The sequence below is a fragment of the Pelmatolapia mariae genome, linkage group LG4, assembly GCF_036321145.2.
Source record: "Pelmatolapia mariae isolate MD_Pm_ZW linkage group LG4, Pm_UMD_F_2, whole genome shotgun sequence".
Classification (NCBI taxonomy): Eukaryota; Metazoa; Chordata; class Actinopteri; order Cichliformes; family Cichlidae; genus Pelmatolapia; species Pelmatolapia mariae.
This window is the reverse complement of record NC_086230.1, coordinates 30,660,935-30,688,571: the sequence shown is the minus strand read 5'-3', so window position 1 is coordinate 30,688,571 and position 27,637 is coordinate 30,660,935. Positions and strand designations below refer to the sequence as shown.

Genomic DNA, 27,637 nt, shown 5'->3' with positions numbered 1-27,637 from the left:
TATGTATGTATGTATAGGCGTGTATATATGTATGTAGGTATGTGTATGTATGTGTGTGTATATGTATATATATATATATATATATATATAAACTAGATGGTACACCCGTTTGTTTATTTTTGATTACTTGTTTATTTCGGTTTATTTGTGTTCTTATAGGTTGTTCTGTATTACGTTCCTTATTTAAAAAATTTTTTTTTCTTTGTTTCTGGGAAATTCTAAATTAAAAAAGAAAGGATACATAAAAAAAAGAAAAAGTAATTTCCTCCCTTGTTAAATGATGACTTAACTGTGATTAATCAACATTTTCTGGAAAGCTGAGTTCAATTTCAGTAGCCACACTCCTATTTAATTAATTAATTAATTACAGAAATCACTTAAATAGAAGCTGTCTGACATCCACCGACCTGGAAAGGATTACAAAGCCATTTCTTAGGCTTTGGGACATCAGCGAACCACAGTGAGAGATATTATCCACAAATGGTTTAAAACACCTTGAGAAAAACAAGCCTAGTCTAAGTCTGAACTGAAATCCAACTGATGCGCTTTGGCATGACCGCTGATGCTCCAATGTGGCCACTGGCCGCTAAATAATAACTTCCATATTTGTTTTCATCAGGGTTCACACCTAAGACCCCGTCTGGATGCTGCAGGCGTCTAGTTTTGTACACACGGCTGCTTGATTTGCTGTTTGCAGAGTAATTAAGGGTTACCTCGCTGATCTTTGTCTTTGCAGACGTCTTTCTAGGGCGCCCACTTCTCGGCAGAGTAGCCACAGTACTGAATCGCTTCCATTTAAGCACAATGTCCCTAACTGTGTTGCGATGAATACCCAAAGTCCGTGCGATTATTTTATAACCTTTTCCAGCTTTGTGCAGATCAACAATTTGCGATCGTAAAGCTTCCGAAAGCTCGTTTTTCCGAGGCATGATCACGTATTCATTACGGGTTTCAGCTACCAGGAAGCGCTCCCCCTGCACCGGAAGTGTGAATCGATATTTATTTTTTTATTTTATTTTATGGGGCTTTATAATAACCAAATATTTTTGTGTGTTAAAACCTGGAAATGTTGAAAAAAAAACCTCAGTAGTTGGATTATTATAGTTTTTTTTGATTAATTTACACTTCTACCAAAGAATATGGTTCCTGCAGCACCTCCCAAAAAACTGGACCAGTTTATCTAAGCGCGGGCTCTTTTTACTTACTGTTAATCTCTTTCCACAATAGTTCAAGAGTGTAAAATACCTGCTGACTGTTTCTTCGTTAAACTGTCCTTGCATATTTGACATTAATAAATGGCTCACACAAAAAAAACCTTTTTCAGATCTTTCTGAGAAAAACTGAATTTCGGAAACAAGCGAATATTTCTGTTGTTTTTCTCCTTATCCACAAAGCGAAGTGTTGCATTACTCTCTGGAAATTCTTGACCTTGGCATGTAAAGTTCCAAATTTTGTTATATAAATAACAAACTTTGAAAATCGTCCTCCTGTCTTGGCTAAACAAATAAATTTGGTCAACTTGTGAGAGACTCATAAAAATAATGACAATCGATCATGTCTGAAGCTGTGCGATTTAGTGTTGCAAAAAAACCCACACGGTGCTCCCCAAAAAACTTTTAAATTAAGATTTTTATTCGGCAACGTTTGTGATTTTACACATGCGATTCTGCAGGATTGACAGCTTCACTGAAACTGAAGATTTCTGAGAATACATGTACTAATACCGTGTGCTTTGATATCTTTAATCTAATGTAGACCACAGACATGAACACTCAGTACACTCAGTATGTCACAATAAACAAGCCGGTCTGTCTGAACCTATGCACACAGATCACATAATGCATTTTGCAGAACCCATCTGGATATCTGTGTCAGGGTAAATCAAACCACATGTGCGTATGTTTAGGTGTGTGTGTGGTTGTGTGTGTGTGTGTAAGCTGCCTGAGCACATTAGGTGTGCAAAGGCAGATTCTGTGGGGGTTCTGCAGGCAGATTATTTTGGGCTTCAGCTTCGGGCTCAGCTGGAGCTTTTGCCTCTGTGGGAGAAATATGAAAAAAATTAATGAATTAAAACACAAGCCAAAGAATGTAACAACAATGCTGGATATGTCACAGTCAGTTTACCTTTATCTTCAGGTTTCTGTGTCTGTGGCTGAAACTGTAGTTCTCCATTAGGACCCGCAGGAGGCTGCCCATCCACTGCCTGCTGTTCTTTCTGTCGCTGAGACATTTCTAATACAGCCTGCCATTTAAAAAAAGAAAAAAAAGAATTAACTATTTTTTAAGTTTCAGATGATGTAGGAAAGTGACCGCCATGCTAGGATCGTTACCTGCTGGTACTCTCTCCTCTGGGCCTCCAAGGCTTTGCCTCTCTCCCTCAGGAGCTCCTGCTCCTGATGCAGAGTCTCAGCCCTCCTCTTCAGCTCTTCCTCCTTATCCCTGAGTTCAGCCTCAAATCGCTGGAGCTCTTCCTCTGTATACACTGGCTTGTTTTCCAGAGTCTGCAGCGACAACAGCGGGATGCAGGTAACGCACACATCCATCCATTTAAAAAATAAAACATGTCCCTCCCTCTTCCCAGGGAGGGACATCGAGATGTTTCCAAACCAGCTGGGGCCTATAACTTCTCCATCATGTTCAGTGTCTGCCGCAGAGCCTCCTACTGGTAGCACATGTCCAACACCAGCACCTCACTTATGAGCCTCACAGGAGGCATCCTGTTTAAATGCCTCAAGCACCTCAACAGGCTCCTTTAGACACAAAGGAGTTGCCTCCCAAATGGCCAAGATTCCCACCCTATGCATAAGCTTACTTGTAATGCTTTTAACCTTCAGCTTATTTTTTAGTCACTACCTTGGAGCCATAGGTGAGGATAGGAATGTAGATCGACTGGAGATCCAACAGTTTTGCTTTCATGCTCAGCTCTCTCTTTTGTTGCATCACAACAAATGCTGCACCAATCTGTATCTCAATCTCCTGCTCCGCACTGTGAAAACACTGGTGAAAAAGACTCTGAGAATTCCAATTCATCCATAAACTCTGCCCTAACCTGGAGTGGATACTCCACCCTCTTATGGTAGAGAAACATGGGCTCAGAGCTGGAGATATCAATTCTCACCCTAGCCATGGAAGGCCACAGTGATCCCAAAGCCTCCCTAGATAAATTAGTTCTAGGTGAGGGGTCAGATTAAATGTGATTTCTATGGGGAATTTTCATTGGGTCAACTTGTGAGAGACTCATTAACTGTTCAACTTCAGCACCCACACTTTCCAGGCTCATCCTGGGAACTTGAACCACACACCCAGTGCAAAGCATCCACCCACTTCCCCAACCTTCAGACCACCTCTAAGCTCCTTACCTCCCACTCTTTGGGATTACTGAACTCTTTCTTCTCTGTGGACTTGAGGAATTCCTCCAGGCTGACGAGCCGGTCTTTGTTTGCATCCACCTTTTAACACAGGAAGGTTGGCTGCGTCAGTTAAAGAAAAACCCAGTAAAGGTGGGAAATGGTGAGATAAATAATTAACAATTTACATTTTTCATGACATGCTCCCTCATCCTCAGCCTTTCTTCCTCCATCTCCATCATATCGTCTTCCTCATTCTTTGGGTCGTAGACCTTCTCCAGCTGGAAGAGGGAAATAAACAGATGTTAGCCGCTACTCTGATGCTGTGCATATGTCTGCTGTCAGCTTGTAAAAAAGCCTGCAGGAGATTAGGAACACAGAGAAGAGCTGCATTTTGAAAGAAATAGAAATCAAACCAGGATTTTAAGCAGTCTCAGGATAAAACTAAATCTAAATCTAAACCAAAGTTTGATTGAAGCAGTCATGATGTGGATGTAAGCAGGATTGTACACCTCCTTTGTAAAGAGAGCCTCCAGTTCCTGTTCGTCCAAAACGCCGTCTTCATTTGTATCTAAATGAAACAGAGAATAAATGAGAACCCTTTTTTCTTTGTTTTTTAAAAAACATATAACCCACTAACATGAAAAAAAGAGAATGGCTAAAAGCGAGTTGCTGTCACCCACCATGCAGTTTAAAAAAGGTCTTGGGGTTGAACTCCTGAGGATCCAGTCCATCTGTCTCCTCCCAAACTTCCCGCAGCTGATCAACGCTACCCTGAGTGGGAAAAATATTTTTTAAAAACAGACTGAAAACCTGAGTCATTTCTAATGGTTTCTGATAAAAACGAACACGGATGTATCAAGCGCCCACCGGAGCGTTAACTTTAGGATGCTGGCGGTGTTTCTCCTTCAGCTCCTGCATTCTCTTCTCCTCCTTTTCTCTCTTCTCCTGATCCAGGCTCTTCAGGTACTCCCGCCTCTCGTGCTCCTTCAGCATCTCGTAGCGCTTGAACTCCTCGTGTCTCTCTGCGTCGTAGTTCTCCAGGTCCTTAGTGGCCTAGAGAGAGCCAGAGAGATAAAAGATATTATTGCTGCTACTATTGCTGTTAATAATAATTTTTAAAAAAATAGGTGAGGTATAGCACAAAATGGACAGTCTGATCAGTGTTGTTATGATTCTCGAGATCTGTCACACTCTGTGAAACAAATGGACAAAAATTTCTTTAAAAACTCCTAAAATTCTTCTTCATTTATCGCTGCAGCAACTTACAGTTGAGATTAGAAGCTCGAGATCTTTGGCCTCAAAGGTATTTTGATTGTGCGGATCCAGATGTTCAAACTGCTTCAGAAGGGAGGCATGGTCCATCTGAAGACCTGTATGGATCATATGTGAATAACCAATCACATACTGGGCTACCATTTGGTTCTATATATATTACTGAATAAATACACAGATTTGTACAGAGATTTTTTTTGTAAATAACAGACTGATAAAAATGGACTGACATACAAAATTTCCATAATCAGTTAAGATAAGAAAAAGTCAATGGTTCACAAATTTCTGTGAAGGTGTTAAAAATCTTTTTCATCTTTTTTAAAAAATTATTAAATCTAATAAGAACCTTAGTATACAGTTAACTGCAAACTTTTCAGTGATGTGGATCAAAGGAATCCCACTCACTCTGTGTGTTGGTGCTGTCCAGTTTGGCCTTTAGCAGCATCCTGAGACGAGAAACCTCCTGACGCTTCAGCTCATCCAAGCGAGTTCTGACATGATGACTGACCAGGTCCAGCTCTTTACTGAGACGCCCGTTCTGACGGCAAACATGAGAAATCCAGGTGAGTTTAAACAGTTTGGACACAACGCCAGCTGCTAGAATGTAAACAGTACACAGGGAAGCCTACCGACTGAGAAGGAAGAACGTGAAACAGAGGCAGAGGTGGAAACCAACCTTAATGTCCTCTGTGTTTGCTGTCTGCAGTTTCTCTCTGAAGTGCGGGTCTGTCTCTAAAACCTCAATCACCTCTCTGAGGTACCGGTCGTAGTACAGGCCAGTGTCCTATTTTGTAAGGAGAAGTTATCCACAACAAGTCTCTGGTCATAAAAACAGGTCACGAGGTAGAAGAAAAAACAAATTACAGAATAATGAGCCATTACCATGTTCTCTTCCTGCACTTCCTCTTTAGGGACCTGCTGGGCTGCATTGCGATCTATAGGCACTGACCAGACCTCGACAGAGATGGACAGGAGCAGGAGCCAGCCAGATATCCACTTCATCCTCCTTTGATATGAATATCAATAACATAAATATCTTCCAGTGTCAGTTCTCCTACATACCTACACTTATATGTAACTTGGTACATTAAAAAAATCTGTATGATGCATTTAACTCACAGAGAACCTCCTTCCCCTAAAATCTCACAACACACAACTCAATTATGACATTTTCAAACAAAAGACCCTGTAAGGATACTCATGTGCAAATAGGTAATGTTTCCTATTGTTTGATCATATTAGGGACATTACATTTACTTCATAATACTTGGTGTATACATTATGTAGATTTCCAGGAGTGGTCTATGTCTTCTGGTATCTGTAGTTGTAGTTTAGGAAGTGTGAGAAGGAGAATCTGATGGATCTTCACCAATAATAAACCTCAGGTAGTGCTCTGGACATAGTTTATCATCTTTTTTCTATTTTTGCAATACTATATAATTTAACTCCTATACAACCTTAATCTCAGTTAACAAATTATACGCAGTGGTTACAGCAGGAAAGTGAGCTAATCACTTTTAGGTTTTAATGTGATTAGTTGATGACCGATGAATGCCGAATTCACCAGATGACTGCAAGGATCTATACAAAGTCTAAAGCTGTAGTTCTTCGTAGATTTCGATGTATCCTTGGATATATAAAAAACAGTAATATGACATTTTGATAAGAATTAACGCAATAGATGTAATCCAAGAGGGAAGAAGTGTTACAAATAGGAGCTATACCGGCATTCTGAGATGAGATTTCATATGCCATTTGTAATGATACCATCTATATTATTATTTATTAATAAGGCATTTGTTAATTAATGGTATTTTTTAGCTATTGCTAGGAAGCTAACTAGCTTAAGTAAGAACACTACGGATGCGGAAAATGGATACGGAGTGATGACGATTTAGCCCCCCAAAAATAATCTATTCGTTAACAGCGAGCCCCTGTCACTGTAAACCCAACACAAACCTAATGATTCGCTTATGGCTTATTTCAGGCCTCTTTCGTTATTAATTGATTTTACAGATGATGTTAGAGCTCCGTGTTTTCACATTGCCGTACATGTAAGCAAGAAACGCGTAGCACATTTCTTTCTACGACACAGTTTTCTCTTAATTTCTCGTACACTCTTGGTCGGCGTTAAAATGACACCTAAAACTTCTCATAACACTGAAAAACATCCTTACATAGGCAGTGTCTTACCGCAAGTTTGTTTTGGATATCTGACCCAATGCTTCAAGCACGAGCTGTATTTGCGTCGGATAAAACTGACGTCATGGGAATGCGGATCTCCTCCTGTGTGCTCCCTTCAGGTAACGTCGGAAATATCATACACATCATTTTTTACGGGTAAGAAGCTTTGGAATTGTAATCACAATTTTGTATTATAGTGAACATAATGCAAGCTCACCGTGATAAATGTGCCACATAATTAATGAGACAAAATCCCCCTTTAGTGAGATAACATCAGATATAAAAGATTGCTTTTGGAGGCGCGTGGCTTTGCACATGAAGGCATCACCGGATATTAGGTAAAAAATAGACACAAAATATGTACAAACATTTTTAATAGCTTTAAAAATAGATTTTCTGTGTATTGAACTCAGCACAAAAACACAAAGTTATGGTAAATTGAAATAAATTAACATAAAATGAATCAACAATTGCGCATGAATAATAAATAAAAGGTATAAATATGATTCTTTTAAAAAATCTAGGCCTAATATAAAATTAATAGAAGTATCAAATATGGCACGTGGAAAACACGCCTTTTCACAAATAAATTAACAAAAATAAATTAACAAGCACACACAAAAATAGCTAAATTATATGAGGAAAAAATGTCAGAGCATTCTGAGGTCATATTGAATTTATATCAGTTTGACTGATGAGCTTAAAGGGTTTTGATTGGTTCACACTTTCAATGCAACACTTCATTCAGTGTTCACAAGTCAATCTCTCTCATGTCAGTTGGTGTTCCAGGCCTTTCGTTCTCCACCTCCTCGTCTTTTTCTGTGGGGCCCTGCTGAAGCCCACTCCTCAGACGCTGGCGGAGGGCATATTCAATCATCTCACTGTAGCACTGCAGGACAGCCTGGAAAGCAAGAAAGAGAAAAATGAAGTTTTTTGTGTAAGATATGTGTATTTCACTGCATTTGACAAAGCTTTGAAACAAGGAGGCCCTTCAAAACAAAAAAAATGCTTCTTGTTGATTCTGTCCCTTTGCAAAATTAAAATTCCAACTGAAAACCTCATTTAAATCAAATCTAATCTAATAATTGAGTCTACTTGCAAACAAAACAGGCGTTCTCACCAGGTCGGTCTGGCACAGTTCAGCCAATGCTTCACTCATAAGGGCCAGCTGAGTGAGGCCCTTGTTGCCCAGACCTTGTAGGGCACAGTTCAGTGATGCTGCAGCAACAAGCGATGGCGGGGCTCCCAGAAACCGGGAGTCGCAGACACACATGGCGGCCAGCGTGTCGCTGTGCCGCCGCAGGGTGGAAAGCTGCTCCTCTGCAGATTCACCACTGTCTCCTCTCTCCTCTACACAGGCGAGAAAATGTGGGAGAAAATCCTGCGGAGTCACTGCTGCTGTGTCCCATCGGAGGGTGGCGAGGATAACACGCTCCATTTCCTAATGGAAGGGAGCATGAAAACAGGAAAATGTTAGCTGAAGCCCAACTTTATGGGCTACATTTGAAAGACTTTGGCATCCATTGGAGACAAATCACCGTTAGGTATTAGAGGGCCACAGCTGGAAAAGACTCCCAGATGGGATTAGGTTATTCGGAGTATGAGAGGCCACAGTATTTGTATTTTGCTTAAACTCTGTGAGTCTTCTTGCCTACAGCTCTAATTTTAAGGTATCTAACCTTGTCTATCCTGTGTAAGATGCTTTGAAATAAACTCACCAACAGGTTCGATGGCAGGAAACTGTATTCAGCTGCCGCACACAGGGTGTCAGCGGTCACGCTGTCACACTCTGTGAGCTTCGAGGCTATAAGGATGCAGCCAGCAGCCAGGCAGTACAATGAGACCGGTACAGACAGAGACGCAGACAGGAACCTGTCCATCAGAGAGACAGACAGGGGGAAGACTGTCTCATCACAACCACACTCACAGCACACCTGGAGAGGAGGGAAAAAGGATGAAAGATGTCAGGATCACAGCTGTCCCGATGACATAACTCACCCAGCACTATGAGGCAACTCGAAAAACTGGAGCATGAGAGAGCTGAATACCTCCAGGGCCCATTTGGCAAGCTCCTCCCTGCGCTCCGGATCCCTGTGGATGAGGGTGATGTAGAGCATGGAGGGCATGTATCTTTCCTCCACGTGAAGCAGCCTCTGGATCACTCGATGCCCCGACACTGTTGGGTCCCAGGCGGCTCGCAGCTGAGGCGAGCCACTGTTGTGGCCCTGGGCTTGTGCCTCCCTCTGGCTCTGATCCTGAGTCTGGTCATCCTCCACTTCCTCACACCACAGAGACACAGACATGTCTCTGTCCATCTGCACAGCCTGCTGGCTAAAATATGAACTTGTTTATGTCCAGGAGGGAATTAAAAGAAAAACCAACGTCCTTCTGCCACACGAGGAAGCTGAATAGTTTGCAGGTAAATGGAAGTTGGTAAATCACTGTAGAGCCTTCTTGGTTTTTGCTGAAATCAGTCTTCCTGAGGTGGCCCTGCTGAATATCCCCCCTCACTAGAAGCTCAAAGTTTTATACCCAGCAGTCGGGGAGAGAGGGGGAGTGGTCCAGAGGGGTGGGAAATGCCATAGGAAGGGGCAGAGACCCTCATGAGCGACATAAAATAATAAGTTAACAAACAATGCGATCGGTGCAACAATTGCCTCAACAGGTGGGGAGAGGGAGAAAGAAGGAGAGCAAGGGGAGAGAGGGAGGCAGGGGAGGGGAAAAGAGGAACAGACAAGAGAGGGTGTGGCCCGCAGGGACAGAGCAACAGCTTGTCACCGACAGTGAAAAAAGAGAAGGACGAAAAGAAAAGGCAACGAGGGGTGTGTGTGTGTGTGTGAGAGAGAGAGAGAGAGAGAGAGAGAGAGAGAGAGAGAGAGAGAGAGAGAGAAGCACCTCCAGACTGTGACAATGGGCATGGATGACAAAAGGATGAGGGTGTTTGTTTACAACGTGAGCACGGGAGGAGAGATGTTAAACGCTGGATGGATGTTCAGTCTTGTCCTGCTGTCAGAGAAAGACCCTCAAGTTCTGATATTTTTTTAGCTTCCCATACATTCATACATACAGTCCCATTATTGCTGTCTGTGCAGTTTCAGGGATTTTTGTGTCGTATAATGATTTGAGTCGGTGGTTTGCAGGCTTGCAATCCTAAAAAGTTGCTTATGTCCCAGGATGCATTTGGAGAACTGTGATTAAGTGATTAAAAATTAAAGATAGATAAAATGAGAGTAAAATCTCACATTTCATTCAAGCGAGAATACCCCAAAGGTTCTTTGTTTTTACAAATGTTTTTTTAACAAAGGTATTTGATGAGGTAATTCTAGATAGATTCTAGATTCTTTTGTAAGGAAACAATATAACAGCTGGGTGCAAACATACTAAACAAAAAAATGAATCAATTTTTGAAACAATTACAAATTAGTCAATAAAGAAAAATAATATTTGACAGTGGGGTTACAAACAGATTTCTTTTTTGGAAGCTTTTGCACTCTTTAGATGGAAACATTAAAATACCTTGAATACTGCACACATCTTGCGTTTCTCACCATTTATCAGGGGAGAGGAAGGGATTTCAAAAGTAGTTATAAATGTGTTCGTCAAACTTTTGGCTCTGAGCTTCTCTGTCCTTTCGTCACAGATTGTCATTGTCAAAGCAACCTGCGTCCCCTTCAGTCTCCCCTCCCTGTGGCAATCTGCTGCTCGTGTTTAAAGAGCGGCGAGGCCAGCGGGAGGGCCGGGCGAGGTATGTGCAACAGACAGTGGAGCCGGGCAGGTCAATGAGCCGTATTGTCTCCCTTTACAAATCAGTGTCAGACAACAGCTCCTGGCCTTCTGCCTGCTGCTGGCTCTTCGCACACACACACTTCACACATTCATGGGGTAGACACACTTTTCACACACTCCCCGGGGAGCCCACTGATGGTCACAATGGGGTCGCACTCCCCAGTGGAGAATACAGATTGTATTTGACACACTCATTACAGGTGGCTCTTCACACATTTAAGGCGTCAATGGCAGCTAAGGTTTCAAATGGGAGTTAAATGGACAGAGATACGAACACCATGCCGTGGATCACCACGACTTGATTTCAGCTGAGCATCAATAATTCATACCCGCTGTGACAAAGAAGTGATTCAGTTTCATATGCAACCCAAAACAGTATTTTTATGGAGGGAAAAAAAAGAACACTTCATTTATCTCCAAAGTTGGGCAGGTTCTGTATTACAGCAACCAAAGGACTATAAATAAAAAACTCAGTAAGACAGAATATGACACAACAATAGTCCTAAAATGGTAAACTGAACAAACATAAGAAAGAGTTAAAAGATGAAAATACACTATAGGAGAACATGCACCTGAAATCTGTACTAATACTATGAGTAATGTTCCGATAAAGCACTTGATTTAATTTCGCTATTGTAAACGTAAGCACGAGCTACTTTGATGAAAGTCAGGAAAATAAAAAATAATCACAACCACTTATCTGAGACTCACCAACATAATCTCATAAAATATTCCAAACCCTGAAACCCATATCATAACAAGCTAAAGCTAAAATCCCCAAGAATGCAGACCTGATTAAACTGACTAGAGTCCCACTTTCTGTGAAAATGCATAACATTTTCCTTCTTCATATGATGGTTGTTACTGAAGCTAAACAAAAAAAAAATTAACACTGGATGTTTAAAAACATTTTAATTAACTAAAACTACACTCTGATGTGGACGTATTTATTGAGACTTTGGATGATTACAATAAGTTCTGTGTTTTTAATGTGATACATGATGTAATTTTCCCAAGTCTTGTGTCTAACATATGGCGTCCACACAATAGTAATTAAAAAGACTGAAACCTAAAATTTATACCCCCCCCCACCCCCCCCACCCCCCCCAAAAAAAGAAAAAAGAAAAACTAAAGAGAAACAAGCAAACCTGCTCTGGAAATTTCCCACTACCTCTTTATCAGGTAGGTATTTATCAATCGCATACTTCACATTACTAATAATGTTCTACGACAATCAAAGCAATAAGAATCAGTGGGTAAAGACATATTATAATATGTGTTTGAATGTACTACATGCAGGTATTGAATCTATACTGAAATTCTGAGTTCTTTTAGGGTATTTCAGGGCTTGTACATGAACTTACCCAAAGTTTACAACTAATTAACACAAGAGCACAATGTTTTCCCTTTAAAATAATCATGCAAGGTTAAAGTTTAAACCTGTTAAACCTGTTCCAAGTCTAGACCAGATTCATTAAATTTTCCTGAGCAACTGAATTCAAAGTCAAATGACAATAAACGACTACTAGCATCTTCTGCGTCCTTCTGCTTTGCAATAAACAAATCATAGATGAGAATCTCAGGCACAGGGAGTAGATCAGCAGCCACATTATCTAACTGAGATGGTTATTCTTAGACACTCTGCATAATGACAACACGAAGAGACATAATCCTGCAATTCTTAGTCGATTGTAGCATTAGTGAGAGAATATTAGGTTTAAAGCAGTCGACAAGGCCTTCGCCTATAAAACAGGCTTTGAAAAGGGCTGAAAGCAGATTGAGTTTGAATGAAGGACTGAGTAAGTTTGTCTCTGCCAGTCAAGTGAGGTCAGGATGGGGTGGGACGGTGGGAGGGCGAGAGGGCGAGAGTGACAGATCGTCGGGCTGTTTAAGCACCCTGCTAAATTCATACACCGCAGCTGTATTCAAACAACATGGATCGAGGGGCTCGAAGACAGCCACCAGCCAAAGGAGGAGTGCAGCAGGTCCTGAGAAGGGGGTGTGGCTGCCCGCCCCTCATTTTCCAGCTCATTTCCCAGGACAGTGGAGAACAGAGGCCCTATTTTCCCCTTGAGCTATTCACCTCACACAGACACCTGCTGGCCAGTGGGGGAGGAGAGGGGAGAGAGGGCAAAGTTTAACCAGTTCACAAGTTAAGACATAAACAAGTGCAGTTTACTGTAACAGTCTGTCAGTCTTTGACCTCAGATTTATCGGACAAATGTAAACGAGTCGTTGGAATCATTTTTACACAGACGCAGAGTAGCGAAACATCTTCACTAAATCAATGTATTTATCACAATTTTGAGACTATCAGTTGAGTTTTTGACAGCATTTGGGTGTTACACTAAAGGGAAGCTATTACCTCTGTTATAAACAGTTACGATGTTTGATGGTCATATTAAATATGGCCAAAGTTTCAAATAATGAAATGACAGGGTGTGCAGCTAATCCCTGTGAGGAAAAAGCTCAGAGTGCTCTAAACACTCAGTTTAGGTATTTCTTTTCTACTCCTGGCTCTATATGATGTCAGTGAGAGCTGATATCCCTAAAGTAGTCATCTCAGGTACACAGCATTGGCTCCTGGACCTGAGATGCATCTGCTGTTCAAAACTGCTGTTTGCAAGGGGCAACCAATCAGAATAAAGGAAGGAGTTAAAACAGCTCATTGATTGAGCTGGAATCTTTCTTATAGATTCCTGCATTCTGCAGCTTTTCATTTCAATTTCTATCTTTATGTATTTACATGTAAAATTCAAACAACTATTTCCCATTTTTTCAGTTTTTAAACTACATCTAAAACATTTGCATCTGGATAGTTTAAGATATATAACTAGAGATATTTTAAATATGTAAATATACAGATATTTACAGGCTATATAATTAATAATTAATAATTAAATATATACACTGGAGCCTATCCCAGTCTATCCCAGCTACCACAGGGCGAGAGGCGAGGAACACCCACACACCTCGCCAGCTCCAAGAAAACAAACATAACAGCACGAGAGGGAGAGAGACCTTGTTATGGTGAGTTTATGCATGAGAAGTAACTTTATAGGACAAGGTGTGAAGTTACTCCTCACTGATATGTGTATTAATAATGGACTGCAATTACAGTGCACTTTTCGAGACCCTCAAAGCACTTTACAATTCCACTATTCATTCACTCTCACATTCACACACTGGTGGAGGCAAGCTACAGTTGTAGCCACAGCTGCCCTGGGGCAGACTGACAGAAGCGAGGCTGCCATATCGCGCCAACGGCCCCTCTGGCCATCACCAGTAGGCGATAGGTGAAGTGTCTTGCCCAAGGACACAACGACCGAGACAGACAGAGCTGGGGATCGAACCGGCAACCTTCAGGTTTACAAGATGAGCTTCCAACCCCCTGACCCACGGTCGCCTCATGTATTATTGTTGCTGTGGGTCTGCAGGTAAACTCAGAGGCTCACCTCCACCATTTGATAAATGAATCCTTTTCAAGTCTTGGGGAGGATGTTATCGTCTGTTCCTTCCTCACCTGATTCTTATCCACAGGGGGATCAAGTTCAGTTATCTTGAACTTCTTCTGCTTAAGTTTTTACAAATGGATAAAGTAGAGTTTAAATACCCTGTTTTGTTATGATTCAACCATTTATTTGGTAATAACAAGATGAAAATGCTAGAACATCATACATATAGTTACAAGGCTTAATATTACCAAAGCGGCATGTGGAACCTATAAGGCATGCACAACCTTTGCATAGGGCTGGAATGGCATCTTACAGTACTAGCAAAATGCTGCCAATGAGTTTATCCTTCGTCTATTTCCCTTTACAGGAGGAGTGGTGAGAGGACCGTAAGAAAACACAAAATAAACTGAAAAGTAATCAAGTGATAAACGAATTAATATAGTTAAATAATAAGTAAAAGCAGAAGCAAAAGTGTCACGAAAACAGGAGATGTAAAGAAGTGACAAGGAAACAGAGGACAGCATACACACAAAAACAGCACTGCAAGTACGACTATAGTGTTTAAACACGTTGGATTGTAACTTTCATGAACACACAGTGAGAGAAAAGAGACTCCACAGTGCCCCCTGCCTCTGACCATCAGTAACAACAGTCTTCACTCCGTACCATGGTATAATATTTAGTACATATTTCATATATAAATGTCTTTTACACATCTCTTAGCGAGTGTCAGTCCACCAGCTGATAATCAGATTTAAGGGCAGCTGGGGCCACATGCTGAATTAGAAGCTGCAGCTCCTTCCTGTGATTGGCTGAGGAGGCGCTGTGTCTCGCTGGCCTGTGAGTCTGGGCTCTCTTCCTCTGAGCTGGGTGGGACGTAGAGGCCCAGGACCTGCTTCACCATAACAGGAAGCTCCTGGGGTGGAAAGGGAAGACGAAAAAGGGGAAGTTACAAAGCAAGCAAGTTGTTAAATTATCAGTTAACATAATATAGCACAAGATAAATTGTTTTCCTATTATATTCTGATAATACTAATAACTTAAAAAAACAACAACTCAGATTTGGACCAACAGATATTTTACTGGCTGTATGTCGAATCATGAGGTATGAAGTGGCCCTGTGTCTTACCTTGCACAGAAACAGCTGTAGGTAGATGGCCTCGGCTCCACGCAGAACGCTCTGCAGGTCCAACTTCATTGTCAACTCGTTAATGTGCTGCAGATGAAAAACATTATAGAAGATGAAAATCTGTATGATTACAGAAAAAAAAAAAAACTGTCATCTTTAATCCAGACACACACCTTCAGAATAGTGTTGAAGTCATGGTTTGAGCCTATCAGCTCTTCTCGCTGGGACTCGAGGATCGAACAGGCGATCAGCAGGTGGAAGTTTTCACATGGAAGACGAGTCCAGAGGACCTGAGGAAGAAAACACGATGCTATAAAATGCGATGTCAAGATGCAGCCCAAACAATCCTTACTGTAGACTGTAAAATAGTACCACATAATATATAAAAAAATTGAATATGGGATTTCAATTAAACTTGAAGCATTTAGTTTCAAAACAAAAAATCAATTCAAGACACAAATATGTTAAATTGGTACAGTCAAGCACTCACCTCCCACAGTGTGAGGATATCCTCAAAGGAAAACTCTCTCTTGAACCAGATGAGCAGCCAGCGGAAACAGAAGCAAAGCGAGCCGCTGTCCTGAGAGTCTGAAGGACATGCAAGGAAGGGAGAACTGGAATTTTAGTTCTTTACAAAAAAGAAATTATTATTGCACATTCAGAGTTTTCTCAGTTTCATACATATGCATGGCATGTATGTCACCTTCAGCATATCTAAACTTATATGTGAGAGGTCAGATTCAACAGAAAACATGGTAATGTCTTCCTTTTGTGCACCTCTGGTCGTCTTTCTGCATTGCTGCTATATTTAAGGTTCGACTTTGCCTTCGGTGTCAAACTGACCCAACCTCAAACTGTAAATTCATCCGCCAGGAACAACCTCTCCAAACCGAGTTCTACTATAACATCTGAGTAAGAGCAATCAGTTGGGATGAGTGGAACTGTGGTGACATGACATAACAATCTTTGGTCACTACCTGCCCTAGCTTCCAGATTTTCCCTCCCTGTGACTTTATCTTCTTCCCCAAATGCCATGCAAATTGACAAGTTGCTCATTTTAGACAGAAGCACATGTATACAAGTACATGTGGTCAGAATGAGACCTCTGGGGAGTGATAGGAACTGAAATTAGTGCTGAGGTGCAAATCAACACAACAATGAAGGAGGTAGCTTTAAAACTTCTTTATCATGCCCAGCTTTACTTTGCACGTTTCATTTTACACTCTCACTTCTACTGTTAATGTGCCTGGCTAAATAGGAGCTCACTTACCCAGGAAGTCACAGAGCTCTGGGTCCAGCGCCTTCAGCAGGATACTGAGCTGAAGAAGCTGCTGCTTCATGGCCTCCTGAGACTCTTCAAAGTTCTGGTGCTGCAGAAAAGAAAAACAAAGACCTGTTCTTCAGCTGGAGTCTACGGCTTCTTACAACTACATCAATCTTTTGGATGTTTCTGCTTTGACACTCCACTAATTTCATTATTTGTCTTGATGCATTCTCAATCATCCAGGAAAGTAAATCTCCATAAGTTGATTCTGTTCATCTGGACGTAGCGTTTTGTGGGAGAAACGTTTCGTCACTCATTCAGTGGGCCACTCCTTCAGTGGGCTGGTTTCAGTCATTATGCAAATGTACTGGTTATAAGATTGGGGAAACCTGCAGTCAGCTGAGACTGAAGAAGTCACTTGGATGAGTGACGAAACGTTTCTCCCACAAAACGCTACGTCCAGATGAACAGAATCAACTTTTGGAGATAATTTCATTATTGTTTTTCTTTCACTGCTTCCTCAGATCTCAATGATTAATATCACATTTCAGCACAAAATAGAACCAGATGACTTTTTCTTTTTTAAGAGAGAGAATGTGCATTTATTTAACATTTAATAAGGTGTAATGCTTGTGATTGTTGGCAAACAGCCTCAGGCTACAAACCAAAATCCAGTGAGTGTTTTTGTGGTTGCTTCACAACTGGAGACAGCGGCGAGTTAGCAGAAGAGCACACTGAGAGACATCCAAAGCAGTTTTAAGTGTGGGCTTTTTATATTCATTCAAATCAGATGTTGATGAGGTCTTAAGTCACCGCACAAAAATCACTTCACTGGCCCAAGTGCATTTAGACTTTCAAAGGTTATGTTTGTGCTGCTGCCGAGTTAATTATTCTTCATTCGGAGCAGAAATCGACTCAAATATAGAGTAACAGCTTTAAAAGCTCTTGTGTGTCTCAACAGAAGATCACGGGTTTGTGACAGACGATAACAAAAAAGAGAACAGATATTTTTACTAACCACCAGCTCCATGAATCCTGTCAGACACCAGAATGACTCCACCTCATTCTGGGTGACGAACAGGATAGGAGAAAGAAGATCACTCATCCCCTGCACATAACCTGCACCGATGAAAAAGGAGACCTGTGTTAAACCTGTGTTACAAACATATTTACATACATACTTTACTCAAACCGCTTTTAATCGCTGCCAAACCCTTTGTTGATTGGTCTTAAAACATCATGGACATCTCTGTTGTTTGACTGTTTATTTTGTTTTTTGTTGAACACAAGGAAGTAGAGAAAATTAGCCAGCTAGTGTTAAGTAACAGGAAGTTGTAGAATACTTTTCCTCCTGTTGTTGCAAATCTTTCTGGACACCAGACGCCACTTGTACTGGCACCGCAATGCTTGTTCAACTTTTATTTTCATATACAAACAATATGAAGTCATGTGAAAGTAAGCTACTGAATCACGTGGTGTACTTAGAGAACCAATTTTAGCAGCAATAGGTTGACGTGATGGGTTTCTATATGACTTCATCGGTATATGGAGGAGTTTTGGTCCACTCTTCTTTACAGCATTGCTTCAATTAATTGGGCTTTGAAGGGATTACTCTCTTAAGGTCCCACCACAGCACTTTAATCAGGCTGAGGTCTACACTTCAACTGGGCCCTTGCAGCACCTTGATTATTTTCTTTTTCAAACATTCTGTTGTAGATTTGCTGTTGTGCTTGGGATAGGATGTCCTGGTAGATGACCCAATTTGGGCCAAGCTTTAGCTCTCGTACAGCCTTACATTTGACTCTGGAATACTTTTGTATACAGAAGAGTTCATGGTCTAGGCAGTGACTGCAAAGCCGTGGCACTGTTCTTCATGGCCCAACACATCTACTTTGGTTTCATTGTTCCTGAAGTCTTGTAGTTTGCTCTTTCTAAACCTGTGCCATGTTCTTTTTAGAGAGAACGGGCTTTCTCCTGGCAACTTTTACAAACAAGCCATACTTGTCATGAACTTAGCTCATGGGTTTTCTGCTATTTCTATGCGCCTTGCACGGTGTGACCTTGGGGCGAATTTGTGGGGTCGTCCACTTCTGGGAAGATTGTGGCATTATGTTAAAACACACCTGAAAGATCAAGACCAGGAAACTACCAAAGGTGGTCTTTTTGTCAGTCACATGTACCGATGATCAATTTATGAAGTGCGCCTGATAACTTCTTTATTCCTATGGAAGCAGTAAGGGTGCTTGAGCTGTTCTACACAACTCCAGTGAAAACTTCACAAGCCTGTGTATTTGTCACTTTTGCTTTAATTGCCTTTTCTCCTTCAAAATTGCATGTGTGTATACTGTTATTCAAATTGTGTAAATCCATCTGCAATAGGTCAGATTTACCACCAGGACTTGATTTACTAACCAAGATTTTCCTTAACTTTTATCTGTTGCTGTGTTTGTTGAAGCTTTGGGGTAAGGGCAATCTAAACCAGGCGGGTGGGCTGTGGTGGAGATGACAACTATAACTGAAAAAAGTAAATGCCACGGTTATCGTCACTGCCAACATACTATTGAAAGCCACTTAATATTTCTTACACTCACTCATCATTTGACCTGTTTGAAAATAAATGAGCAGCACACGGCTTGACAAAATCAATAACTTAAGACATGAGAATACAGTATGCTACTGTTTTGCTTCACTCTCTCTCTACAGCTTGACCCTGAAACAATGCTGGTTGTCACAAACAGTAAATCAGAAATGCACTTAATGAAAATGCACATCTGTTTACCAGCAGTTCATAAATACACACCCAGATCAAAGTTGTACATGCAGTAAGTCATCAGCACGTCGTGAAGCAGGGTCAGTCCCGGATTGTCATTCCCAGAGAAGAAAGTGTTGTGTCTGTCTGTCCTGTTGACGTCTCTCTCTGTCACAACAGAACAAAGACAGTTTAACTTCTGACGGGCAGCTGACTAAACGCTGAACAGATCTTCTGTTATTAGACGCACTGACCTATCAGGCTTCTGTATCCTCTGAGGAGGGAGTTTCTCATCTCCTGCTCTTCACTGACAGACTTCCACTGCACCTTCATCCTGAAGTACTCATCCCTGCACACGCAGAAGGGTTGTTAAAGCAAGTGAATAGTTCAAGATTTTAGGAAATACACTGGCTCGCTGCTAAGCATTAAAAAATAAAAAAAGTGGCTGCAGCTAGCTCAGGATGGAGGTAGAGCAGGTCATCTACTAATTGGAAGGTTGGTGGTTCGAACCCTGGCTACTAACCCAAAGTTACTCTCTGATGTATCCATCGGAGTGTGTGTATGTGTGTTTGAATATTAGCTATGAAAGCACTTTTGTAGGAAATGTGTGTGAACAGGGCAAGTTGTATAAAGTGTTTTGAGCGCTCAGGTGGAGTAGAAAAGCACTATATAAGAACCAGTCCATTTACCATTTACCAAGCGAGGCAATGAGAGTGTTTCCCAAAGCCTCAATAAATTATCATAAAGATATGACAGGAAAAAAAAATTATACTAACGTTTTGACCCGAAGAATGTCCTCTCTTTCCTTGGCAGTGCTGTTCCACGGATAAAACCCCAGCAGGAATTTCCATATCTCCTTCCTCAGTGAGTGTGTGATGCCCTGCAAGATACACAAAAACCCCATCAAAGAATGCACACCTGGTTAAACATGAGAAACACATGTTTGTCTCTAACTCTATTTACTGTCCTACCCCTCTGAACACAAGTTCTTTGATTTTTTCTTTGCAAGTCACTCGCCCCTCAGAGTCCAAAAACTCCTCCCACTTATCCAGAGGCTGTCCCCTTGTTACATCTGGTTTGGGACCAAGTTCCACACCCTTGATGAAAGAAATAAAAGCAAACATTAATAACTTATTTTTTATTCCATCTATCCGCGCTCAAATGATCTTTTTGTATCTTTCTCTTACGCAGGTGATGAGTTCGAATCCGGGCTCTTCATCAGACTGTGGAGGCAAACTGGGATCCTGAGGAGTACGTGTGTGGATGGGGGACTCTGGAGGCCGAAGTGCTGCCCTGAAGAAATTTGTGACTTTGGAGAATCCACCAAATGTAGTGGCATACGGGTCATGGATAAATCTCTGTTATAGGTGAAATAAAAAGAATGTTTATGCAAATGAAGGCCTGTCGTTTTAAGTATGATGTTTCCTTCACTAGTGTTAGCTGGTACCAAACGCTATGATTAAAAAAGACAGATGAAACCACTGTGTCGCTGCCACTGCATGTAGTCCTGTGCTGATTGTCTGTTATATGTTATATGTAGCACCAAGGTCTTGGAGGACCATTGTCTCGCTTCACTGTGTACTGTACCACTGCATATGATTGAAATGAAATGCCACTTGACTTGACTTGACTTGGTGGAACCTGTTTGAAGCTCTGATGGTTTCGTTTTTGGCCGATCCCATTTTGCCTTCTATATTCATAATCTGTATGAGAGCAGTGCACAGATACAGAAACCTGCTAATAATTTCTGTTTTGTGTGATCTATTAGTACAATTACCTGCACGGTTAGTGCAGTAGCTGAGGCGAAGGCTGGTAAACAGCTACTGGACAAATCTGCCTGTGATGGCATCCAACTATCAATGTGACCATGCCCTAATAATGCAACCTACTTTAAACATAAAAACATCTGAAATTGGTTTCGGAATTTAGTTGTCATCCGAGGGGAGACTGGCTATGGAGGCCAAAAACTCTGAACTGCAAAAATGCTATAAACATGTTTATTACTACTCTGCAGTTGGAGGTGTTAACATCGGGGATCTATATAGCTCAAGCTGCTTTTAGAGGAAATTGAGATTTTGGCACTTTAGCTTTTGTTTTCAAGTTCTGATGCTGCTTCGGTGGAAGATGACCTCATCACTGGGTCACTGGTGTTAATGGACAAGCTAGTAATTCATAGATTTTAAAATGATTAAGTGCGAGATTACTTAAAAAAAATTACTCATTAGAAATGCAACATGCACTATCCTCTAAAAAAATAACAACAAAAAAATCTACTTACTGAGACAAGATCATTGCCTCCATCATCAAGAAACTGCAGCCTATCAAAGGACTGAGGGAGCGTGCCTGAGTCCTGGGGGTAGGCAAGGAAGAGCCGCCCGTCAAGTGGTGACCTGATAACAAGAACAGAAACCACATGACACGTTGACAAAGAAGCAAAGGGCATCTGAAACTGAGGTACTAATCAGGGTTTCTCCAGCATGTAAACAATGCTGGCATTCCACTGTAATTAGAAATCTGCTGCTAAAATGATTGCAGTGATGCTTACGGGTCCAGAATAATGTAGCGCTGAAGTGCCCTCAGCAGTTCCCGGGTTCCTCCTCTGTGGAAGTGCAAAGGAGGCAGTGGGTGGCCACCTCTACTAGTCAGCACGAGAAAGTTTCGACCCAAGGAGAACCGAGACCTCCGAAGAGAGTACAGCTCAGAGAGAGGCAGCGAGAACGCCCACTGACCTGCGAAAAAAAAGAGGGGGTTTTAGTTTTCTGAGCACGAGCCTTTGCTAGGATCACCAGAAAAGCAGACTGCACCTGAATTTTTGACTGGGACGTGTTCTCGTTCTTTCTTCACGGTGCTTATAACTGCCCAGTCTGGCTCGTACCCCGGGTCAAAGTTTGTATCCTCTTCCCCTCCATCACCATCCTGATCAGGTGGAGATTATTGGATGAGAATCCTGTTCGAGCTAATTACAAATACAAATACTTTTTATTTTTCAGCATGTAGCAAATAGATGGTTCCTAACCTTTCTGCTGTAGAGTACAGCAGGAGCGTTGCGACCGTCATCCTCCAGTGGACTCCACTCTAGAGCTGGCAGCCCAGCCTGAAAAAATAAAGACATGATAGGTTACCCCCGCGCTTTCCTGATCATACCTTTGACCTAAACAGTCTTAGCTCACACAGACTTTCTTACCCGCTCCACAATGCGGATGAACCCTGGGATGCTAGTGTCCTGGTTATTCCTCTTGGCATTTGTGTGGAGGTATACCCCCTCCTTCTCAAATATCAGCTGAGGAGAAAAAAGCCCCACATAAATATGAAGTAGCAGAAATTAAGTGTAAAATGTATTTGCAGTTAAAGGTGGGTTTTTTGGGTGGTGTCAAATTTCAGTCACTTAAACAGGCAGGTAATAAGAATTTGCCTAAAGATTATTTTAATCAGTCATCAATAACTACAGTATAACTGATACCTTGTGTGGTTGAACACCACTTGTTTCTCTCAGAAGTTGAACTTGAACCATATACAAAGAGCAGGGATTTAACGACCTGTGCATACTCAGAATTCCTATCGCTACTGGTGTTCTCAGGGTAAAGAGGTTGTCCACACCTCTTCACAAAGGCTAGGCACTCTGTGTGACATCTAAGCAGCATTTCAGGCTAGCCCAGCCCTGTTTTTGCCCAATCATTGTGGAATTTGCATGTTCTCAATACACCTGATTGGGTTCTCTCCATGTACTCTGGCGTCCTCCCATAGCCCAACGTGTCTTTTCAGCCCCACTCACACACACAAACTGGTCAGTGACCTCCTGGCAACCCAAAATCCTCCAGCAACCACTTTGCCTTAGGAACCAGTGGTCGCCAAACAGGTCTGTGTTCCTGACTTCGGGCTAATTGGTGGTACTATACTGACAGCAGGTTGGTTGTAAACAAAGAAAGTTTACTGTCTTGCAGTTAAAAAAAACCCCCAAACATCCACGTGGAATAAACTCATCACATGGCAGATGGATACAAGAATTAACGTCTAACACAGCTGATAAAAACTGACTCGTAGTTATCTGAGGTCAAGTGAGAAAAACAAAACAAAACTTGATCGTTGTAAAAATAACGTAAACTTTAGAAATCATGAGAACTAACTGAAATACTTACATGACAACACTCAAACTGTAAAATTAGCTCATTTAGTTTCAGTCTTTGTCAGTCAACACCACAAGCATTAACCCACAAAAACCATGGTGGGTTCAACTCAGGAAGCTAAATGACAGCTCGGTATTTCCTAGGAAATAGCTCAAACGCCTTAATATCATATAGTTATGGCAAGCGAGGTCTTCGAGACCTTATTTAGAAGATTAACGTATTTTCCTGTTATTTTTCACCGTCTGAGAAACAAGAATTGGGCAAATTAAACCTCATTTGAAAAATGATTGACGATGGCTAAAACTTTTTGGAAAACTGGACAGCAAACTAAAATTAAAAACTAAATCATACTAATAAAAAAATGCAAATGTAGCCCACCCAGTGCCCAAATGTGATTAACGAGCCCGTGCACCACGTGACCAGTCAAACAGTTGACCCGGCAGGTAAATCATAACAAAGAGCTGGTAAATGACACATTCACGTCACATGACTATAAAGTCACTGCTCTGCTCAGGTCAGTGGGTGAAAGCGAGACAGCCAAACAGGAAAAGTTGAATTAAGTTCGCGACTTTCTGAACACACTTTAAGCTTTCATGTCTGTGTGGTTATACACACAACTATACAAAAAATATATCCAGCTCTTATATCCAGCTAAAGCAGCACGTAGCCCAGCTCGAGCTTAACGAACGTTATTGGAGATCCACAGCTAGCTTTAGGTGCTACCATTAGTTAGCTATCAGAAGTTCTGCCCAATATTCAACAGCATAGTTGCGAACATTCACAGAAACAGCCAGTGAAAACGTGTTAAACATTTAATTCAGGAGTACCTTATAATCCTCAGCGCTTTGCTCCATTTTCCTGTCGTCTCCGTCGTTCTCCCAAAACAAACGTGACGTCAAGCTTCCTGCTAATGGAAAACCCCGCCCATGGCCAACGTCATGTCAGAAAACACCCAATCAGAACGTAATTTGTACTGCTTTGTTTTTAAATTATATTTTAAACGCTTTAATATTATTACAGAGGCCAATCTTTATGTAAGAGTTTATGGTATTATTTGATTTGATTTGATTTTAATGTCCGCTACAGGCTGTGTCCTTTTATGCCTTAATGTAAATTTGTATGTAATGCACATGACAACCACTATAGGGCAGCAAACAACGCTGCCTCTAAACAGCATTGGATTAGAAAAAAAAGAATAACTTTAGTTGTAGTCTAAAACAACAACAACAACAACGACAACAACAAACACAGTTACAAAGTGCCTCACAGTAAGGATGAACACCTACATCAAAAGACTGTGCACATCCCAACACACAGTACATGTGTTAAGTACTTGATGTAAACTTTAGCTAAAATAATGAGGAAATGATTACATGAAAGCTACTCTAGACTACTCAAAATTAGGTTTCAGCACTTTCTTTTTTAAACAAACCAATGACTCAGCTCACTTAAAGGAAGAAGAAAGGATGTTACAAAATTTACTGGTTTTAAAGACAGAAAAATGTGGGCATGCACAGCATTTTAATGTGAATGTGGCTCAAGAATATCACATAAGACCATAAAAATATTCCTAAGCTTCCATTTATGCTTTTGGAAAGTTTCATTTAAATAAAATATTGTTCACAGTTACATCAAAATATAACACTCTTTGCCTCAAACTTCGTGGGATCTGATCATCTTGCCTTGACATGACCAGAATGATCAATACAATACTACACACTAATACTAATACTAAAACTCTACAGTTACTGGAAAGATGAAAATATTTAAATTTAGCTGTCAAATTGCAGCTGAATAACCAGAGCTGATCGGCAGGCTATAGACAAACTCGCTGCTTTCAGGGATATTTCAAATGCAATATTTCTGGCACTGATCTTGGTGGGGATGAACAGATGGTACCTTTCAGATGCAGTCGCAGTTTCAGGCATCCTTACATCCCCTCTACACCAGCAAGATAATTACATTAGAACAGAGGATATCCATCACAGAGAAATAATAGAGTTTTTGTATGATAGTATGATAGCTCTATATCTGCTGCTAAAATAGTGTGGCTGATTGGGGCTTAAATAATTAATCTATTTACAACCTTTTTATGTGTTTAGAATAATTTTACTGTGACCAAGAGCTGCTATAATCAATATTTATTTGATTGCAACTTATTAAAAGGATAAATGTCAACATTAATGTCTATTTGGGAAATATATAAATACAGATTTATAAAGTTCTAGGAAGATCCTGAGGAGAGTGCAAAAGAGCATCTAGCTACAAAAGGACCACATCTCCCTGCCGAGCGCACAGAGGAGAGTAAATATTAGCCAGCTGAGAGAAACATGACTCCAAATTCATGCTGATCTATAGCTACTGAACGTGATGATGATATCAGGGCTGTGTTGACAATTAGTTTCTTCTGCCCTCGCAAGAAAGAAAGGAAGAAATGCCACATTTAGAGGTGCTGACCCACATTTTTTTTTTACTATTGTGCAATTTCTGACAGTGATGTTGCACTTTTTCTCAATATAACTGCTAGACTACAGCTAAAATTCTTCATAGAGCTGTCAGATCCATCAGTACAGACGAACATAATTACACTACTCTCAGGTGTTTCCAAATAGCAGTGTAATAATCACAGCAATACGAGCGGCCCATACTGATCATTGGATTGATGTTTAGTCGGCACCCAAGTGTGCTGTTGCAAGCTCTCATTGTGACCGCCAGGTGGCAGAAAACACACAACTCCAAAATCACTCAGGCTGCTTGTTTACCGAGGGCTGCGTCATTAACGACACTTTAAAGGGAGGGACGGCAGCTGCTGGAGCTATCCAGCTTTTACTGCAGAAACAACGCAGGACCATAACTTTCGAGTAGCTGGTAGGGCAGGTGGGCTTTGATGAGGCTAGGGGGGACAGCTCCATGTGCACAAGAACAGAGCGAGCACGAGCCCGGCCCCAAACGTCTGTCACGTGTGAAACGTGCTCTCGAATGGAAGGCAGTAAACAGGTGACGTCAGAGAGGCGTCAAGTTAGGCAGAGTTAAAAAACGGATAAGAGCCAGAGAGAGAGAGAGAGGGACAGTCCTGAGTTCAAAGAGCAGAGATAGTGGTAAAAAAAAATGTGGCAAAGCATATTTTAAAAATATTTAAACGTTTTTTTTTTAGCCAGGGATTTGACTTGTGTTTCTATACATGTATTTTTCTTTCTTTCTTTTCTCCAATTAAAATTTAAACTAATTTAGATGAAGTGGAAATACTTGTTTCTAGGACGGCTTTCTTACATACACGTCTCAATTTTTTTTCTTAACAAAATAAATAAATAAACAAATAAAATAAAAAACGGGGTCAGAATCCAAGCTGGCTTTACTGATTAATTTAAATACATTAGCATCACCTTGACATTTGCCGTATTAAGTGAATGTAAAATGCTATATATAACACAAACCCTGGCATTATAAAATGGTTTATCATTTTTTTAAATTAAATAAATAATTTATTGCTATTACCCTAAACCTAACTTAAACCCAAGTGCTTATCTTTTTGTCATTTAGTTACTAAATATGTAGTGCATATGTAGTGTAGGGATTCCTTTGGTGCTTAGGAGATTCAGCAGTTGTAAGAACTGTGTTTTTGGGAGATGCTAAGGTAGCACAGGACCAGGTGTAATAGGCCGCTTTGTCTTGCTCAGAGAAGGAAGCTGATTCAACACAGTACTCTAATCTGTATGTGTGCAGTAGATCTACTGTTCCCTGAATGAGTTACTCTAGCTGATTAAGTAATAACTGGGGGATAGGTTTTCCTCCAGAGAGACTCGTTTTAAAGTATTTCCTCAGGAGTCATATACCCATATACCTTGGTTCCGTGGTGTTGAATTTCTGTCATTCATTGAGTTGTACTTTCAGTATAGGGCTTGCTTTGTTCTGTTTGTGTTTAGGATTTTTAATTGACCTCAGTTCTTCTGTATTCTCTAGGACTTCCGGCGCACACTTAGGCCAGTGGACTACGATGGCTTTGTAGCTTTCTAGAAAAGTTGAGTGTAGTGATCTGGGAGTGTGATCATGTAGTCAGGGTGAGGTCATTTTAATAGTACCCCAACTTAATCTTTAGTAGGACCAGTGGATTTTTATTATTATTATTTTTTAACATTTTATTAACTGATTTACATTTCCTTTTGAGGACGACACATGTCCACGTGACTCTCTGGCAATAAACTCAAGTAATGTATGTAACTACCTATAATTAAATAATTTCAAGTTTTGGAAGTTATTAGGAAGTAAATAAATAAGTTATCCAAGTTTACACAAAAATCCTTAAAAGCAAGTCTGGCCAACCTTG

The 27,637-nt window shown here is 40.9% G+C and overlaps 4 protein-coding genes across 6 annotated transcripts in view; all 4 read right to left on the bottom strand.

Annotated features, from left to right (window-relative positions):
- LOC134626508 (uncharacterized) overlaps positions 1-967 on the bottom strand; it is a 29,258-nt gene extending 28,291 nt beyond the window's left edge. For all 3 annotated transcript variants that reach the window (XM_063472401.1, XM_063472402.1, XM_063472404.1), the window contains exon 1: positions 714-967. In XM_063472401.1, coding sequence (XP_063328471.1) covers positions 714-929 — 216 coding nt within the window. In that variant the 5' untranslated portion in view covers positions 930-967. The remainder of the gene's footprint in view (positions 1-713) is intronic.
- A 644-nt stretch (positions 968-1,611) lies between these two features.
- nucb1 (nucleobindin 1) lies at positions 1,612-6,909 on the bottom strand. Its single transcript, XM_063470843.1, has 13 exons — positions 6,816-6,909; positions 5,505-5,628; positions 5,299-5,406; positions 5,028-5,160; positions 4,617-4,720; positions 4,218-4,403; positions 4,031-4,121; positions 3,860-3,918; positions 3,536-3,628; positions 3,360-3,449; positions 2,331-2,501; positions 2,125-2,242; positions 1,612-2,036 (listed from the first exon to the last, which is right to left on the bottom strand). The coding sequence occupies exons 2-13, from the start codon at positions 5,622-5,624 to the stop codon at positions 1,951-1,953; spliced, it is 1,359 nt and encodes a 452-aa protein (XP_063326913.1). The 5' UTR covers positions 5,625-5,628; positions 6,816-6,909; the 3' UTR covers positions 1,612-1,950.
- Positions 6,910-7,287: 378 nt separating this feature from the next.
- On the bottom strand, positions 7,288-9,282 carry ccndx (cyclin Dx). Its single transcript, XM_063470842.1, has 4 exons — positions 8,855-9,282; positions 8,525-8,740; positions 7,927-8,247; positions 7,288-7,707 (listed from the first exon to the last, which is right to left on the bottom strand). The coding sequence occupies exons 1-4, from the start codon at positions 9,119-9,121 to the stop codon at positions 7,558-7,560; spliced, it is 954 nt and encodes a 317-aa protein (XP_063326912.1). The 5' UTR covers positions 9,122-9,282; the 3' UTR covers positions 7,288-7,557.
- A 4,933-nt stretch (positions 9,283-14,215) lies between these two features.
- Positions 14,216-24,228, bottom strand: tbc1d17 (TBC1 domain family, member 17). Its single transcript, XM_063472400.1, has 17 exons — positions 24,141-24,228; positions 22,374-22,469; positions 22,206-22,283; positions 21,994-22,105; positions 21,735-21,918; positions 21,468-21,579; positions 20,377-20,547; positions 20,161-20,286; positions 19,966-20,069; positions 19,444-19,538; positions 19,241-19,357; positions 17,459-17,559; positions 16,447-16,546; positions 15,667-15,764; positions 15,350-15,466; positions 15,177-15,263; positions 14,216-14,963 (listed from the first exon to the last, which is right to left on the bottom strand). Exons 1-17 carry the CDS (start codon positions 24,165-24,167, stop codon positions 14,802-14,804), a joined length of 1,887 nt encoding a protein of 628 aa, XP_063328470.1. The 5' UTR covers positions 24,168-24,228; the 3' UTR covers positions 14,216-14,801.
- Between the last annotated feature and the right edge of the window lie 3,409 nt (positions 24,229-27,637).